The following is an 18,594-nucleotide window of genomic DNA, read 5'->3' on the forward strand; positions in this document are numbered from 1 at the left end:
AACAAACCAAGGATGATATTTTATAGCCATTCTAAGCATCACGGTATAAAACTTGGTATCTCTGGCCATCTGGAGACACCCGTTTCTCCCCAGCTGTGTCTGGGGCAGGAATCAGTCCCGAGTCTGTCAGGGGATGCTCACTTGACTTTGACTCTTGCTTGCAGAACCTGCTAAGAGCTCTCCATTAGTCATGATATAAATCAGTTTGGACCATTTCTTCCCTTTACTTATGGCTTTCTCACCATCTTTCTTTTCTTTTCTTTTCTTTTCTCCTTTCCTGTTCCTCCCCTCTCCCTGTCACTGTCGCCTTCTCTCCCCCTGTAGAGCTCTCCGTCAGCCTCCTTGCAGTGATAGTTATTGTGTGTGGACTGGCCCTGGTGGCAGTTTTTCTGTTTCTCTTTTGGAAGCTGTGCTGGGTTCCCTGGAGGAACAAGGCCATTTCTTCTAACCTGGCCGTCTTGCAGAGCGAGGCAGGCTGCAATAAGGAGAACATGGCAGACAAGCTCAAGGACACGGGTGCTGTGAGTTTCCTGGAGGCAGCGGTGAAGATCAGCCACACATCGCCAGACATCCCCGCAGAGGTCCAGATGTCCATGAAAGACCACATCATGCGGCGCACGCGGATCCAGAGGCAAACAACGGAGCCTGCGTCTTCCACCAGGTGAGCGGGACGCGGTGCTCTGCAGGGACGCTGTGCCCCGGGGCAGCTGGCAGGGTGGGAGAAGCATTTAATGGAGCCTGAGGTGCGGATGCCTTCAGGGAGGCTAAAGAAAGCACTCCCACCTACATGCTGGATTACTTTCCAAAGACTGGTCATTAACCAATTAGTGCGTTAAGACGGGCTTACCGTGGGCCCTTTTAAAAAAATCAAGGATTCAAGCCCTGTTACTGTGACTTGACCTCATTGTGTCAAGCCGTCAGCATGCTTTGGCCACTTTAATTTTGTTCCAACATGAGAGGCAGGCTGAAGTATCAATGGTGGTATGCTGCCAGACAGAATTAGACCTTTTTGCTCTCTCTTGTTGTTGTGGCTCCTAGCAGAAACAATTAGATAAGCAGAATTGACGTACTGCTCACTGCACAAGCTTAGAACCAGCTGCGCTCCGTGCTTGCGCTCAGTGCGTGTCTCTGTCTCAGCCAGGGACAGAGATGTCAACATCATACTCAGTGCATCAGGATAAGGCTGTATGAGCCTCGGGACACCTTCTCGGCAAGAATACTGAGAAATACGGTACCTCTTCCTTGACACAGAAGGCTGTGAAACTGGGACAGGAAAGGGTGATCGCAGGGTCCTGGCTGCGCCCCAGCACTTCTGCTTTCTTTGTTGGCTGTGCCCATGATGTGTGCGAGAGTGCAACTGCGAAAACAGACATTGCTCAGAAAATTGGCTGCAGTATTGCAGAATTAATAAGGCACCGATCACAGCTTTCTGTTTGAAGAAGCTGGAGTTAAAATCAATGTGGTGCCACCTGCAATTGTGCCACATACATACTCTTATTTAACTGCACTGCTTTTTGGACAGCTGATTGTCTCTCTCTGTCACGCACATGCTCATTCCGCTTTTATTATGCCTTTCCAATGGAGGAGGAAACAAAAGCTCAACCTGTCTGAATTAGGACAAACAAAGTGGGACTTGGTTGTATGTGGGAAGGTTTCAAACCCACTTTCTCAAGCGAAAAAGCCCAGCATGAACCACAGGCAGGCAGCCAGACCTGGGGACACTGGGGAACAACCTCAGCACTTTGGGATCTCTGACTCACAGCCCGGCCTAGCCCAGGCCAAAACTGACTTTGAGGAACCTGCCAAGGAGGAGTGAGGTCTCCAAGCACCACGTATCACCAGAAGCTAATGCTCTGGCTGTGCAAGTTCTTAGTATGGTTAAATAAGTCCATATACTGCTCTTGTAAACACCAGGTAATCTGAAATAATGCCGTGAGTCCACAGAAAGCTTTTATGCTTTGCTTAGATAAAGCTTTCCTTACATACAGTTTCCCTTGTGCTGAAGGGGAGCTCAAGGCAAGAGACAGCTTCCAGATGAGGAATTCTCCCTGTCAAGAATTATCTATCGGTTTCTAATGAGAGGCTGTTGGAGAAGTTTGGAAGCAGCAATACCCAGAATAAAACCTAACTTTCTGAGCTGGTCATGGTTCTCTCACTTTTGCCCAAGGGAAACTTAGTGCCGATATCTTGGAAGTGTAAGGACTGAGGGTGGGAAAGAGTCTCCATGCTGGGTTGTCTATGGCTCGGTTAAGGAGTTGTTGGGTCTCATATATTTAGCTGTGGGCTGTTACTTGTGTAAGAGGTGAAAAAATGCAGCTTGCCACAAATACTCTGAAAGTTAAGAAATTTGCTTGATAGGTTCCTTTGACCACTGAGGTGTTCCCTTCAGTGTTCCTCTCCATAACGGACGTGGTTTCTGTACAGAGGTCAGGAGCACCTATTGCACTCGTTCTTGTGCTTTCCTAGCATTATTAGTCCAGGGGAGAAAAAGGAGAGAAATGTCCTTGGAAAACCATGCAGCTGTCATGTCTTCCTCCTGCAGGCACATCTCCTTCAAAAGGCACCTTCCTCGGCAAATGCACGTATCCAGCATGGACTACGGCATGGACCCTCCGGCTGTGGCTGAGCAGCCGACCAGCATCGGTCGCATTAAGCCCGAACTCTATAAGCAAAAATCTGTTGACTCTGAGGACCCCAAAAAAGAGGCAGCAAAAACCTGTGGGAAAATTAACTTCACTCTCAAGTATGACTATGAGAATGAGACGCTGACTGTCCGAATTCTCAGGGCTTTTGACTTGCCAGCCAAAGACTTCTGCGGCAGCTCAGATCCCTATGTGAAGATCTACCTCCTGCCCGACAGAAAGCGCAAGTTCCAGACACGGGTCCACAGGAAGACTCTGAATCCCACCTTTGATGAGTCCTTCCACTTCCCTGTGCCCCATGAGGAGCTGGTGAGCAGGAAGCTCCACCTGAGCGTCTTTGACTTTGACAGGTTCTCCAGACATGACATGATAGGAGAAGTTATCTTGGAGAACCTGTTTGAGGCCTCAGACCTTTCCCGGGAGACTTCCATCTGGAAGGACATTCAGTACGCGACAACGGTGAGTATCTGCTTTGGAGGGTCATCCCTGCCCTGGGAGCATTTGCAGCGCGGTGCCGCAGCGTGGCACGTGGGTCCTGTGTGTGCGGAGGACAGGTACCGAGTGTGTGTTGAGCGGCTCCAGGGCAGGATGTGTTTGCCTTCTCTTTTCGGCTGGACTGCCTAAAGGGGTAAGTCCTGCACAACTGCCAGCTGATGGGTTTATGGCCTCCCTGCAGATGATACCGTCAGCCCTGGGGACCTACAGCCATCGCACGCAGGGGTGGCGAAGGCTGTTGTACGCAGAAGCCTGTCAGCTTTACCAGAATCCTGGTTTACTGGAATTTCATCTCCTTACTGAGTGACTTGCTGTTATCTCACCCACAGCAAGTCTCACTGGTACCAGGTTTGCTAAAAAACAACTGAGGGGTTCAGTATGTTCCCTGTCTGGCATCCCTTCGACATGTGAAGGGTCTCAATTCTGGTTGTCTGCCACGTGCACGTGATAACAGTAAGAACTAGCTCTGGAGGGCCACTACCAACCCATCGGAGGTACTGGGATTTACTGTACTGAGGGCGTTGTCTGATGTGTTGCTGGCAACTCTTCCAGAGCTTGGTGTGCATCTTTTAGTAGTTCTGTTGAATTCCCTCTGGAAGTGAAACCAAGCATCAGAGAAGGAAATGTCCCAGCCACTTTCAGTGTTGCAGGGAGCTGGCAGGAGAAGCCACCTTCTCACATTGATCACTGAGTGCAGAAGCAATGACATTAACCTCTACAAAATAGCTGTCTGCTCCTCCACTGTCCTCCCAGGAGGACCTGGCTGGTTCTGAGGGCAAACAAATGATTGAACTGCTTTGCAGTTGGACACCAAGTCAGTCGTCGTCCTTGTCATTTCATGTTGTTATTTCTGAAACTGGAATACGAGATGTCCTTACTCCTGTGGCTGAAAGCACAGGCCCTGTCAAATCTTTCCTAGTGACTGGCATAACCCCATGACTTGCAAAAATCTGTCTTGCAACTTCCTTCGTAGCTCATCTCATGCCTTTGCTCTCCCACTTTCTGTATTGGGGAATGAACTTTCAAATATGAATATTTATTGCATTGTGGTCAGCAGTATCAAAAGACATTTGCTTTGCAACTCTCTGCAGCTTTTTTCTCAGTACCACGTACCCTTGATCACTACAATTAGTGCTTGCTCTTTCATTGTAGCATGCTCATAACTTTCTAAGAGAGCTGTGAGGTCCGACACGTGTGCGCAGCGCTGTGGTGCTGCAGCTGGAACTTGGTGCGGGAGCTCAGCGCCCGGGCACCGCAGGGAATGTAGTGTGCGTGCAGCGTGTTGGCCCTGGTAGGTAGCCCTTGGGCTAGCAGCTGCGCTGGTAGGGCGCAGAGAGTGGCCATCACGCTTCTGTGGCAGTACAGCTTTTGCCATGCCTGTCTGAGGATGCCGAGATGTATGTGATGCCTGCCAGGTGCCCCGGGGCACTGCTGGGAGCGTGCCATGAGCTGCAGCTGTGTTGCCTTTTGAGCATCTTGCCTGCAAGTGAGGTGGGAGGGAGGCACAGGATCAACCACGAGGAGAGTCAGTGGTATTAGTTAGCAGGGTGTTTACAGCTCGTGGCTTTCAATCCACAAATAGCCATGTCTGTTATGGTTAATGGATGGTAATGAAGGGAAAAACGCTGGCAAAGAGGCAAGCAGGCTTCAGGCACATCCGCCCACCTGGCAAAGGGTTGCTAGAGAGGAAGAAGGTGCGTCACATGTGTGGATGCCTCTTGGAGGCATCTACCTGTTTGCATCTGCTCTGCCTCTGAAGACTCAGCTTGCTGTCAGCTCTGCCAGGCTGGCTGTGATGTGCCGTGGTGTTGAATCCTGGGGCGAAGTCACTTGTGTGGTGGCAGGGAGTTTCCCTTTCCTTGCTATATGATCAGCATACAAAGAGCGTGGTAAGCCTGAAGAGTTCGGAGGGAAAAGACCTGTGGGTAGGAGTGAAACTGGGAAGACGTAACACTTGGTCTCACTAGAGAAAAACCACATAAAACACGTAGCTGCAGGAGAAGGTTATGGAGTTTTTAACCTGTGTATGTTCTGTGTTTTGCTGGGATGGGTCTGCAAGAAATAGTGGATGTTTTCCCAGCTGACTAAGTAAAGTAATTTAATGGAAAAAACTACCCACAAAAACAGGTGGAGAGACACCAACAGAAGTGTTGTTGAGGGAGAAGCCTCCAAAGAAGGTGCGAGAGGAGCAGACCCAACATCAAGCCCAAGACACATTGTGTAGCAGCCTTGCAGAGCTCCCACAGAACCGTCGAGTGCCGCATTTGGCTCCATCCCCTCATCCTCTCTGTGCCATTCTTTGGGAATGGGCCAATATTGGTACATCTCAGCCAGTTGTAACACGCCCAAGGACATTTCTGTTTAATCAAAAATGAGCAGGGTAAATACAGTTTTCATAATACCCAAGGAAAGCTCTGGGTGACTAATAATACATTAGATCAATCCTGTGGATAAGAAGATAGGAACGCACTTAAGCAATGATATAAGCTATTCAAATAGCTAGCACTCAACTATTTAATTAATGATTGTACAGCTTGTGAATCAGTGAAACATTTTTGGTTTCAAGTCTGCAAAGGTTATTGATTCAGAGCTTCCATTATTTCCTAAGAGGTACTGACATGAATTTTGGAAATGTCCCAATGTCTATAATCTGCAAGAAAATAATGTACCCACAGGACACGTTTTACTCTCCTGTATTTATGGTTGCAAAGAAAAATCTCTTGACCTAATACAATGAAGTCAAAGAACAATTTATGTTAATTTTATACCCTGAACAGGTCCTCTCAGTGCAAGGAGAGGAATAGAAGATGAGATGATGCCCGCAGGGTGCTCTCACGATCTCATATAGGGCTGCTCTCTTCTGACATCCGTGTCCAAGGCTTCCTGCTCTTGTCCCTCCCAAACCAACACAGACCAAACAACGTACAAAAGAACAGACCCAGCCCAGCGTGTCGTCCAAACGCCAGTTGCTGTTGCACTGTGCAGAGGACGTGGCATCCAGTGCAGCTGGCACACAGTGAGATTCAGGTGCTCATTTCTTTGGGAATAGAACAACCATTTCTAATCATAACTTCAGAATATTTATTTTAAATTCTTTCTATTGTCACTAAAGTCTATAGCTAAGACTGGTAGATGCAATGTCTGATTGGAGCTGGAGACGCTTAAGTGAAAAGGTACAGTCAGTCCTCAAGCTTAGCTCTGATGCAGCGGCAGTGTTTGCAGCCGGTTCCAGACACTCGGTACCAAGTGCCTCCTCAGTGCAGAGTTATTTATTCAGGCTCTTTGTTATGTAAAGCAATTCATATTAAAAGAGGAAGAATGCCTCTAAAGGTAACGAGAAGCGCCATGTTTTAAAAAGCAAATTGTAATTTTGGGCACACGATTTTTGAGTGGTCATCTTAAGACACTGTAAAGGAATGTGGCTCCGTCAAATACTAGCTCCCTGTCCTCTGAAAGTTGGCTGCATTGGAGTCAGGCAGCAAGAGCCACGGCTCAGCTCGGCTCTCAGGGTACAGGTGACACCAGAGGTAAAACTGCCAAACGTTTCGGAGCACGCAGTGGTGGTGTTCATTGCTGCTCTACCTCCAAGACAGCAGCCCGACTCAGGGGCACCCGTTATATTCAAGGTGCCATAGCTGAAATGCAGTCAAGAGTTAGAAGCTGCAGGGGCTCTAAAAGCTCTTTCGTGTGTGATGAAAATTATTCTGGTACCTTAATAAGGTACCTTTAGTAATATTTTGTGAGGTAAGAAATTTAGCTCCCGGTAGGCACATCAAGAGGTGCTAAAGGCAGAGGAATAATAACTCAGTAAATGTTTCCACCTGTTTCATTACTGGTCATTGACAACAGGGCTGTGACTCGAGGTCATTTTGTCACATTGGAAGGAAAGCTGTTTCAGATGCCATTGGTTCATTAAGGCGAGCAAGAGACCAGAGGCGGAACTCTGAGTGGGTGAGAGTATTAAACCCTTATTTACCAGCACATAGCACCTTCTGAGGCAACGTTTATTTAGATACCCACAAGTCTAGTCATACATTGCTCTGTCCAGAAAACATTTGGCTGCCGCTGTTTCTTTCGTACACTCTATGCTTATGAAGATTTTCAATTCCTTTGCTAGTCAAGTGAAGTCTTGTCAAGAATCAAGACTTTTATATAACGTTCATTAGTATTCTGCACATCTAAGTGGAATAAATATCTAATTTTGCCTTACCAGAGAACGAGAAGGAAATCATTTGGCAAAAATCTCATCCATCAACAAGATTTATTCTCCTAACGCTTAGCAAAGCTTTAAGTGCCTAATGCATTTACTTGTCTTTTTAGTTCCATCACTTTACTACTAACAGCTACAATTTCTTTTCAGCAGATCATTATATCACATTGAAATGAATCAAACACTCTGTTTCCAAAAATAAATGGGATGTTTGCTCTACAGATGTGGGATCTGCATGTACAAAATGAGATATATTTTTTTAAAATCCATTTTTGGAAGGTATTTGGAAATCTTTCTGCTGACTTCAGATGATAATACTTTCTAGTTTAAATAGTACTTTTGGTTTGTTTATTTTTTTTCCTGAATTCCCATGAGCAAGGCAATGATGGAATGGGCTTTTAGGAGGTGTAGATAATGCTGCATGTACAAGAGGTGCTGAGAGCTATGTGTAAAAGTTGTTTTATGGGGCACTACAAGAGTAAATTGTATTTGCCTCTATGTAATCCAGAAACTACCAAACGTTTCTGAGTGCCATCTGCTGGTTAATTCACTATTTATATACAAACATATACATGCCTCATACTGCGTTTGTTAGCTCTTTGAAGGCATCTCAAAGGGGCTGGTGCTCCAAATGATAGTAAGCATGTCACAACCTGAAAGCTCAATTGCTGCTAATGGAGCCCCGCATGGTTCTCTTCTGTATTAAAGCCATGAGCCCCTGGTCTGTAACTACCTAGTAATTCATGCTCAACTTCAGAGAAAATCACCGTGTTACTCAGAGCTGTCTGCATTCTCTGCCTTGGTTAGGCACCAAGAAAGTCCGTAAATCTCTATTACTGAACCGATGGCAGCGGGTGTACTAGGAAGTCACTCGTTGCATTTGTTGCAGCGTACAACCAGAGAATTATGGCACCACTGCATGTTAAGGTCTCACCTGTCTGTGATCTCACTCTGTGTTTGGTATTTTTCCATTTGAGGAAATAGATGTTAGTGTCACACGCTTGGCATTAGAAGATATGTACTGTACATTCAAGCAAAACTTGATACTAATATAATTTCCTTAATGGCCTTCATTTGGTGTTAGATATCACTTCACTTCTGTGTAAGCAATGGAGCAGAAAAAGAGGAGTGCGTTAGCTGTAATGTTGCAATAGGAAGCACATACTGAGGCAGGGGAAGATTATCCTTAACTATGATTTGAAGCTGTAACATTTGGACACGCATTTTTTTTCCCTGTTCCCTATATTCATTTTTAGCCAAATAATGTTGGGATACACTGGAAAATAAATTCCGCAGCACTGCCATACCGTAAAGTGTCATCCACTTGAAAATGGCAGAACAGAGAAAAGCCTGTTTCAGCGCGAGTGCTGCATGAACCCTGCACGAAGCGTTGTGGGGGAGGGTGGAGGCAGCCTAGCTGCTTCCTGCACGTTTGCAATATAATGTGTTCTCTGTTTTATTAAAGGAAAGCGTGGACCTGGGAGAGATCATGTTTTCCCTTTGTTATTTGCCAACTGCAGGCCGCCTCACCTTAACGGTCATTAAATGCAGGAACCTCAAAGCTATGGATATCACCGGTTACTCAGGTAGGTGCTCGATGGCTGAGAAGGACCCATTGCATCCACGCTGCTTCCTCCTCCCTCAGGGCAGGCTCAATGGACAGTGGCATACGTCTCTTGATGCCAAGGCTGTCTCATCACTGAAACACCTGACAAAGCTTTGTCCATGTTTTACGTATGCACAAAATTTTAAAAGTAGAATTCTCTTTTAAACCCTTTCCCAAGGGCACGAATCCAGGGAGGGCGATTATATACCTGAATATACTATTCAAGGAGACTGCCAGCGGTTTCCCGTCCCCGCGGGAGGGTTTGCAGAGTCAAAGCTCTGCTGCGTCTCTTGGGCTGGACGCTTCAGCTCTGTTGCAGATACTGACCCTAGCAGGGCCGAGTGAGCGGGTGGGTGGGTTGGTGGGTGAGTGAGTAGGGCGTTTTCCATCACATGACCCCCTACAGCCAGAATCAAACATTTCACCCCAAGATTAGGAAAGGATCATGGGCCCCCTGGGTAAATCCCAGGGGAGTGTGCATTCCTCTGTACAGTGGCCAGCACTCAAGTTTATTAGGGTCAAAGTCACCTGAAGTCTGTATGCATTCACAGTTCCAGAGAGCTGGCTTGCAAATTCAGCATGCATAAATTCTGGATTTCAACAAAAAAAGCAGTTTCTTTTCCAGAGCTCAACATCAGTGTTTGAATTTCACTGATGACTTGTATAAAAGGCAGTAACAATACAGTAAAAGATCTTTGCAGAAAACATTTCTACTCAGTTGGAGCTTGACACCATATGAAATGTCTGAGAATTGAGACTTCAGATGAAGCCAGCTCAGTGTTTCTGTAATAATACATTGCACATTTACTGTTACTTGAAAATGCATTGAAATTGCCTGAGCAGCCGTTACAGCAAACAGGCCCTGTTTGTAACTTGAGGGCGCTCCTCCATGATCGGCCAGTGGAAAGCACGTGAAGCAGAGCTGCCCCAATACCTTTTCTTTCTGCTGCTCTCTGACATTGGGAAAATGGGTTTTAAAATCCCCCTACTCACTGTAACTCTGCTACATAATGTTAGCTATTGGATAGTTTTGGTAGCAGTGCAGGAAAGGATCCCTGTAAAATAACCCCGTCTGCCTGTTTGGATCGTCAAAATGCCGCATTACCTTTTGAAAAAGTTATGGTTTGGCTTCAGAGACAGCACTGGGTTTGCTGCCTGTGGTCACGCAGTTAACGAAAGCTAGAATGCCTGAGTGCCCAGCGCCCGTTATCATCTTCTGATGAACAGGGGCTCTTGGCTTGAGGTGGGGCCTTCTTACATTTGCAAACCCTTATCACAGAAAAACTGATGGAAATGGCTGATTTTTCCTTCCAAGAAGACTGCAGTGCTGGTTCTCCAGTGCCTGAACCTCATGCCAGCACGCACAGCAGTACAAGAAACGGTGGATTCGACAGGTACACAGACATCCCTTTTGCTAAAAGTACATTCGAGGAGTGCCTTTGGCTCATGGTGATTTACAGTCCATCCTTTGATAATGCTGTTTCTGTATTGTGACGGTAACAAAATAAACCTCCATGAACAGATCTAACAAAATAAACGTCCATTTCTGATCTCTTCCTCTCCAGATCCATATGTCAAAGTGTCTTTGCTCTGTGATGGGCGAAGACTGAAAAAGAAAAAAACCACCATAAAGAAAAACACGCTTAACCCCACTTACAATGAAGCAATAATCTTTGACATTCCCCCAGAAAACATGGATCAAGTCAGTCTGCTTATCTCCGTCATGGATTACGATCGGTAGGTGGGAGGCTCTGGAGAGCTGGAGGGGAAAACGTCCCGTTGGGTGCAGGTTTTCCTGCTCAATAGCCATTTTCCTTAGTGTCACAGCCTTGATCGCACAGCTCTGTGGCATCAATCTGTCTCTAGTGATTTATTGTTAAAGTGTCATTGTTATCTATGGTTATGGAAAATTCCCTGCTAGAATACTAACTATGGTAAAGCTGGTCCTTTGCTTTATGGCATTTCCTTGAGCAAATACTGTGTTCCCCTTTGTTATTTGCTGGTCCTGCAAACCGTCATCCCGTTTTAGAAAGCAAATGATCTCACTCTGAGCAGCAATTGGTGTATGAATTATCCATCACTGAACTTGTACTTATTCTCGCTGCACGCCACTACATCACACATCCTTCCAAATTCTGTATCTGGACTGATCTACGGTTCAAATCATTTTAAAGTTGTTTTAATTATTTCTGATGATGGCAGTGCCTGACTGAGCCGGGGGCTGTGTGCACTGACAGTAGCAGACAAGATCTGACTGTCATCGTGCAGACACGCCAGCCTGTGTTCACTAGCACCGCGCCTCGTGGCACTCTGATAACATGGGGTCAGAAGTCCCAGTTAGGCAGTGCACGGGCAGTCTGCGCGAGAGATAATCGTGTTGCTTTTCTGTTGTTCTTCAGAGTGGGTCACAATGAGATTATTGGGGTTTGCCGTGTGGGGGTCAATGCTGAAGGACTGGGCAGAGACCACTGGAATGAGATGCTGGCATACCCACGCAAGCCCATCGCACACTGGCATCCATTAGTGGAGGTAAAGAAGTCTTTCAAAGAGGTGTGTGGAGTTATTCTTTCCTTTTAATGCATGCGTTGTGCATGACTGAGCTGGTTCAAGGCTTTCAGAGAGCTTCTGCTCTCACTTGGGAATTTCTGACAAGAGCTGAGGGAATTTTCTCACCAGAAATGAACTCCAGAAAACAGGCATCTCTGCATTGTCTCGAAGTAGCTCCTTGAGCTTGCAAGCAAGAATGAAAGGGACTGTATTTACAGATGTGACTGTTACGTATTGTTTTTTTCTTTTTTTTTTTAAATTACAGATTGAGAGCAGTAAGGAAGGAGAATGTTGTTCTGATTGCAGAACAAATTGCCCAGGGATATCGCCTATTTCAAGTTTCAATTTTTTCATCCTAAAAGTTTTTCTGTTGACTCATCTCCAAGCCTTTGAGGGAGAATAAATAGAACAACTGTAATTGCTCTAAGCATGTCCAGAGAATGAGTTTGGTTTGATGCAGCCCCAGATGATAAAATAGGGCTGAAATGCCTTGGTACCGTTTTGACCATCTCTAGCATTTTCTTCCTCCTTGCACTCCATTTTCTCACACTCCTATAGAGCTCTTTGGGTTTTGCTTGATTTAGGTCATAAATTCTGGGGGAGAGAGATGTGCAAAATGGCACACATGCTATTGACACTTCAGGTATGAAAGAAAGCCAGCATTTGTGGCCAGTGATAGTACAATAAAGGCAATAAAACCTCCCACTGTATCTGGGGCTAAGGAGGCATTTTCCCTCAAAGCCACAGACTAAGTACATAACAAAAAGCATCTTATTTTCCCTTTGAAGTTCAGATACTGAGCTCTACTGGAAGGTGGATACTAGGCTTGGTGATCCTCCACAGTCATCTGAATTAGTATGCATCAAACCCTGTGTTTCTTTGAAAGCTGCTCGTTCCTCTAACAAGAGTGCAGTTTGTGCTCAGTGCTCTCTATCCCAGCTCATATTTATCAGGCCGGTTTCGGAAATTCAGGTGTGCCCATCCCAGAGGCAGGTCTGCTTCATCTGCAGGTTTCTTCCTTTCTCCAAGCATTTGTAAGCAGCAGCCGCGCGAGGCGAGGCCAGCCAGCCGCCCGAGCAGAGCTCTGCAGCGGTTTTCATTACTGCTGCGTCCCTTGGTGGGCATTTCTCTGTCGCAGATGAAACGTGGCTGTAGGGCCCTGTCCAGAGCCAGGGTTTACCAGAGGAATATCCTCGCTTCCTAGACGCAGGTCAAGTTACACCCAGTGGGAAAACCCTGCAGTTAATGATTTAGTTTAAGACACAGTGGAGATACGTATGTCAGATAATGGAAATGTGAAAATCCACACTCACTTGGATTAGGTGTTTCGTGATGTCATATTGCACCACCGTAAACTGGGAGTAACCAGCCAGGGTCAGCTGTGCAGAACTGGTGTAAATCAAAAAAGAATTAAACCGATGTGCAATTTGTATATAATGGTAATATTGCCTTTGGGTGGCGAGCGGTACCAGGCTTTCATTAGCCTCTCCCTGCTAGAACACTGGCATCGTACACGAGCCATCGCCGTTCGGGCACGCGACGCGTGCCATCTCCCACTGCCACGGAGGGCTGGGGATCAGCGGCTGCTGAGTTTCAGCACAAATGCTCAGCGATCTGTCGTTTGACCAGTTAGCTCAATCTGTATCGTCCGTAGCACCTCACCGCGTGATACCAGCTGCCACGTCTGACCCCGGGGCAGGAGTTCCTTCTCCAGTTTGTAATCTTTATGACTTTAAGACACTATTTTTCAGATGCAGGTGGCAGTTTGAAAGAAAGACTCCTGTAAAGTTTTTGATAATCAATAGGAAAAAAAAAAAGACATAATTATTGTGACGAAACTCAGAGAAACAAAGGCAGGCATGTAACATGACTCATCTTCTAAAATGTACTTTGAAAACCCCCCAAGACTTTGGAAAAAAACCTGAGTGAATCATTTCACCCTCCGGTGCACAGGTCAGGAGCTCTGCTTAAAAGAAAAGAAAAAAAAAACCTCCGATCATCTGTTCTGGTATTTCTGCCACAAGCTGGTGCACAGAGCCAGCAAGCAAATGGTCCCTGTATTTATTTGCCCTTTTAAGTTTTAGCACTGCTGTCTGCAAATCCCTAGTGCAGCTTAAAAAAAAAAACAAACAGAAGAAGGCACAGCTCCTGGACAGAAACTAATGGGAAATGGTATTCGTTGGTTACAACTAACCGCATCATCTTTTCCGTATGTGTTTGTGCATCTTTTAAAAGCAATTTGGGCTTTGTATCCTGTACCATCAGCTCCGGGTCCCCGCGCACACGGAGCCGTCCAGGCCAGGGGTTTGCGCTGGGCGGCGGGGCACGAGGCTCGCGGCCACGCGCTGCGGCAGGGCCGCCTGCCAGCTCCGCCGGCCCGGGCCCCGTGGGCTGCCAGCTCCCCGGTCCATCTACACTTGAACGCAGATGCTGGGGGAGAAGCTGCTGACCTCCATCCCTCTTTCACCCTTGTGTCTTCGTGGGGGTGAGCTCAGGCTGCGCTGGCATCCCGAGCAGGTCATCTTCATCATCTTCATCTTCATCTTCATCTTCAAGAGCATTTGCAGCCAGGCACCGGCAAATGGAGCGTTTGCTTTCTAGTTGATCCTCATGCTCTTTGCTCTGGCGATTAGTAACAGCCTCTGCTGTACGTCAGTGGCTTTCCCGATTGAGTGCTTGATCTTGAACTGAAAGCGAGAAAGCTAGGATTGAATTGTCTTTCTGAATGTATAAATTGAGCAACGGAGGACCGGAGCTGTGAACCCGGGAGCACAGAGCTGTTCAGTGCCTGCTGCCGTCTCCCCCGTGCCGCTCCGCAGCTACGTGTCCCGGCCCCCTCCCCAACCCACACAGCTCAGGACTGCAGACGGGTGAAGAAAAGGGTGGGGAATCTGGAATTTCTCTGCTCGCCTACACGCGTACTGCCCTGCCTGCTATGCCTTGAAAAAACTCTGGCCAAAAAAAGGGGCTTATGCCATATTTTGACCACAGCTCAGAATCACAGGTTCTGGTGAAGTTACCAGGAAAACCGTCACCAGAGGCGTGTTACCCCCGGAGGACGGACCGGTCCCGGCCCCTGGCTCCCCGCCGCAGCGGTGTGGGACGGACGGACGGACGGTCGCCGGGGCCTGGGGGCTGCGCTCCCTGGGCCAGGCCACCGGCCTCCTCCTGCGTTGCAGGCATGGTTCCTTGGACCCTGGGCAGCATGGAGCCTGTTCCACCACGGCAGTGCTGCGCTAACACGGCCCAAAAACCTCGTTTCGGGGTCGGAGGTGTGACTCGGGCCCTTCCTCTGTGAGCCAGTGTTGCTCTTTCTTCTTTTTCATTGCTGGAGTCTTTAGGGAAACTTGCTTCTCTTACATTTCGTGTCTTTGGTTGCTCCATATTTATCAACAGTGAGTAACAAACTGTAAGGACTGCACTTCTTTAATGACCGTCATCACTAAAAAGGGAACATGTGCAAATGAATCATTAATTACAGGCTTCTAAGTACTGCCCTCCTCACACAGCCGTTTAGAAGGAGAGTTTGTGAGCAGAAGACGAGAATCCCACTTGCTGTTGCATTTTGAAGTTGTTCTGACAATGAACTCTTGCCCTCAGCACAAACCTGTTCCCATTTTTCAGCCCCGAGGTCCTGCTGGCTCCTGCCACCGCGGCCTCAGCCCCCCAGGCACCTTCAGCCATCCCACCCATTGCTGTTTCTTCTGCATTTCACAATACATCCGTTGGCCAGGTTACATGATGTGTCTATAAAAAGAAATATAAAATTACAGCGTGTCTTTCCAGTCTTTGAAGGGGACTTCTGAAAATTGGAAATTTCTCTATCTGTGAAAGACAAACTCTGTCTGATGTTGTAGAGCAGCATCATCAGTGCAATGCAAAACGGGTCTTTGATGTTGCCAAGTCCCTCTGACATTCAGCATGGGAGCATTTATTCATTTAAAATATTTCTCCAGATAAAAACTGGTAACTTTGCTGAGAGCTAAGTCATGCCCATAATGAAGAACAGCCATTTATCTTTAAAGATATGCAAAACCAGCCTCTTCTAGACTTTTGGGCATGTTTGACTTTCGTTGAACTATTCTAGTTTCTGACTGTTAATTACACAATGGATGGTTCACCTTTTCTAATTAAATGAAGGAAAAGTACCTCCAGGTTCCTCACGGCACACTGGTCACTTGAACCTACTCTCGGAAGAGTTTTTATCACATTTTTGGAGTAGCAAACATTGTGCAGGCAGAACAACGCAAGGAGCATGCTGAGGACTCTGCCAAAAGCCCATTTCTATTGTCATTTCTGCTTATCTGCTGTTTTATTGGTAATTCTCATGGGGAGGTTGTATCCATATTATCCATTCCTCAGGGATTTTAGCAAATATATTTGACACGAGAAACATAGAAGAAATGGTTTTCTTACCTTAAGGTAGCCTGTTTGGAAGGACAACCTTTCCAGCTTCTCCATTCATTAATTACAGCTCAGCCCTGATAAAACACAGCCTGTGTAATGCAGACCTGTGTGGTGAGTTACTTCACACTGACTGGTCTCTTTGGGGAAGGAAATTGGCTGAATTCTTGACCCTAGCTCTGCCCCTACTATGTAGCCATCAAAATGCACGCCTGCGAAGCGAACGCTAAAACCCAGCCCCTGCCAGCTGGCTTCAGACGAACGGGAACGTGCTCTGTGTGCTGCGAGGGCTGCGACGAGCGGCCGCCGGCGGGCGGTGGAGCCCGTGGCGCGTCCCTGTGGGACACCCACGGGTGCCGCAGGGCTGGACCCCCACGGGTGCCGCAAGGCTGGACCCCCACGGGTGCCGCAGGGCTGGACCCCCCACTGGTGCTGCAGGGCTGGACCCCCACGGGTGCCGCAGGGCTGGACCCCCCACTGGTGCTGCAGGGCTGGACCCCCACGGGTGCCGCAGGGCTGGACCCCCCACTGGTGCTGCAGGGCTGGACCCCCAGGGGTGCCGCAGGGCTGGACCCCAGCAGGCGGCAGCCGGGAGGCTGGGGCTGCGGCCCCGCAGCAGGCAGGAGGCATGGCCGCCCCGGCCCCAGGCGCTTCGTTATGGCTGACGCTGACAGCCTCTGCAAATGGCTGCTTGGCTCGCTCGGCCGTCCTGCGAGCACCGCGCAGCCATCCTCTTCTCTCGTTTTCAGCTGCGTTTCATTTGAAACGCCCTTGCCAAGGCAAGGGTGAAGTTCGATTTGCCAAATGGGTTTCCATCCACAGAAGTGAAATTCATACATGCTAGAGCATTAATATTAGCCAGCAAAGAGTTTCTCCTTCTGTAGGAGAGGAGGGAATTGATCCGGGGCGGAGAACGAAGCAGTGGAAGTACTATGCCTCCTGCTGTCTCTGGGAGATGTCTATCATTTGTCATTTGAATTTAATAAAACAAGATGGCGAGATGGGCAAGTACTCAAAATGAGGAGTAATGGTTTTGAATTATAATAATAGCCCCCAAGGCAGATGACTAATAATTTATGATCCCATAAGTATGGCAGAGAAATGTTCGCTGCCTCCGCTGACTCTCTGATCTGATTTTCACTTTGAGAAATGTCTCTGGCACTGTGGACATAGCTTCTGTGTAGTCCAATTATCAGACTGGAAAGACTCAAGTAATTTTGCAATTAGGCAGTATTTCTAAAACAAAAAGACAACAGCACCAAACCAGGAAACAACAGAAAGCTAAACTGAGAGCAAACTTTATCTTTATAGCACATACAGATACTGTTTATTTTTCCTTTTTTGTGAGCAGTCCTCACAATTGTGAATTGATTTACAAAGCAATAAAGTAAATTGTTCGGTAATTCTTCCTGAGTGGTTAAACGCAGGTGTTCAATAAGTTGAGACGTGCTGTAGAGCAGATGAGAGTACTGCAGAACAGGGGACAGGCAGCGCGGTAAAGGGACGTGAAGGATTTCAGATAATCTCTCCCGTTTGCTTAGACTTGCTTTCTTTTCTCTCCCACCAGTGGCAAGGCCGAGCAGCGAGCTTTGACAGCCAGGGTTCCTGTCCCTCGCCTAAACCACCACCCACACCATGATACAGAGCGCGGCGAGTAAAACGGGACTAAACCAAGTTATTTTTGCACTTGGCCTACAGTCTCAGTAGTTTGTTGCTGGGTGGCAGTGGCAGCAGCGAGACTTTCCAGTCTAGTTGTTCCTGCATAAGTAAAGGCAGAAACCCGTTTTGTGGTCAAATATGTCTTTGTCTAATATATCTCCCAAGGTGACGTTTTCTTGTGGCTTTTACTGTATGGATCTGTTTCCAGAGGAAGAAGGTGGACTGAGACATGAGTTGGAAGTTTGGTCTGTAAAATAACATGTAAAATAGTTTTTGGTGTGTATGAAGGCTGGAAAAGTGCAAAGGTGCTCCGAGTGTCTACAGACAGCACGGGTGGCCAGGAGAGGGGACGTCCGGCCCGGCCCGGCTGCGCCGTCTGTGCCCGCTGGGAAGAGCAGCAGCGAGGGACGTGAGAGACTTACGCTGACCTGTGGGCAGCTCCTTACTCTTTGGTCGGCCCAAATCCAGCAGCGTGTTCACAGGTCTCCTGTTCGTGTAGAGGTGTTCATGAGCTGTTAGAAGTTTGTGCAATGTGTATCCCAAATTCCTTTTGTCGTATATAAAAAATGCCGTTGGTTCCTCAGGGGGGAAAAACTGTTTTTTTTCCCTGTATTTGAAGTCTCCCTGGAGCTACTTGCATGAACAGACCCCTTAAGACCCTTTTGTAGCTGCTGCTCATTCCCCCGTACATCACCACGTTATCTGGGGTGGAGTGGAGTGGAGAGACTGCGTTGCCACAAGTGGGGTTCGGACATAAAGGGGGAAACATTACAGAAATAGGTGACATCCTTGCATGAACACTAGATCTTTATTTCTTATATCATCCTAATAATAAAGGGTGAACAAAAGGGTAAAGGGAAATCTAGAAACACAACCAATACTAAAAAAAGCTTCCAAACTTTTTTCTTGAACTATCAGCACTTCCTTAATGAAAAAAGTTTCTAAGGCCCAAACCCTGGAGGAAGATCAAGTTTTGAAAAATGAAACTTTGCTGGTTCCTTGGCTGCAGAGGCCAAAAATGAAGTTATAAC

The 18,594-nt window shown here is 47.3% G+C and overlaps 1 protein-coding gene across 1 annotated transcript in view; it reads left to right on the forward strand.

Moving 5' to 3' along the window:
* SYT6 (synaptotagmin 6) overlaps window positions 1-17,688 on the forward strand; it is a 38,611-nt gene extending 20,923 nt beyond the window's left edge. The window contains exons 2-7 of the mRNA XM_075521629.1: window positions 325-661; window positions 2,543-3,101; window positions 8,813-8,933; window positions 10,519-10,690; window positions 11,353-11,503; window positions 17,472-17,688. Of these exons, the coding sequence (XP_075377744.1) occupies window positions 325-661; window positions 2,543-3,101; window positions 8,813-8,933; window positions 10,519-10,690; window positions 11,353-11,503; window positions 17,472-17,543 (1,412 nt within the window). The 3' untranslated portion in view covers window positions 17,544-17,688. The remainder of the gene's footprint in view (window positions 1-324; window positions 662-2,542; window positions 3,102-8,812; window positions 8,934-10,518; window positions 10,691-11,352; window positions 11,504-17,471) is intronic.
* Window positions 17,689-18,594: the final 906 nt, after the last annotated feature.

This window comes from Mycteria americana, chromosome 20 (genome assembly GCF_035582795.1).
Source record: "Mycteria americana isolate JAX WOST 10 ecotype Jacksonville Zoo and Gardens chromosome 20, USCA_MyAme_1.0, whole genome shotgun sequence".
Lineage (NCBI taxonomy): Eukaryota > Metazoa > Chordata > Aves > Ciconiiformes > Ciconiidae > Mycteria > Mycteria americana.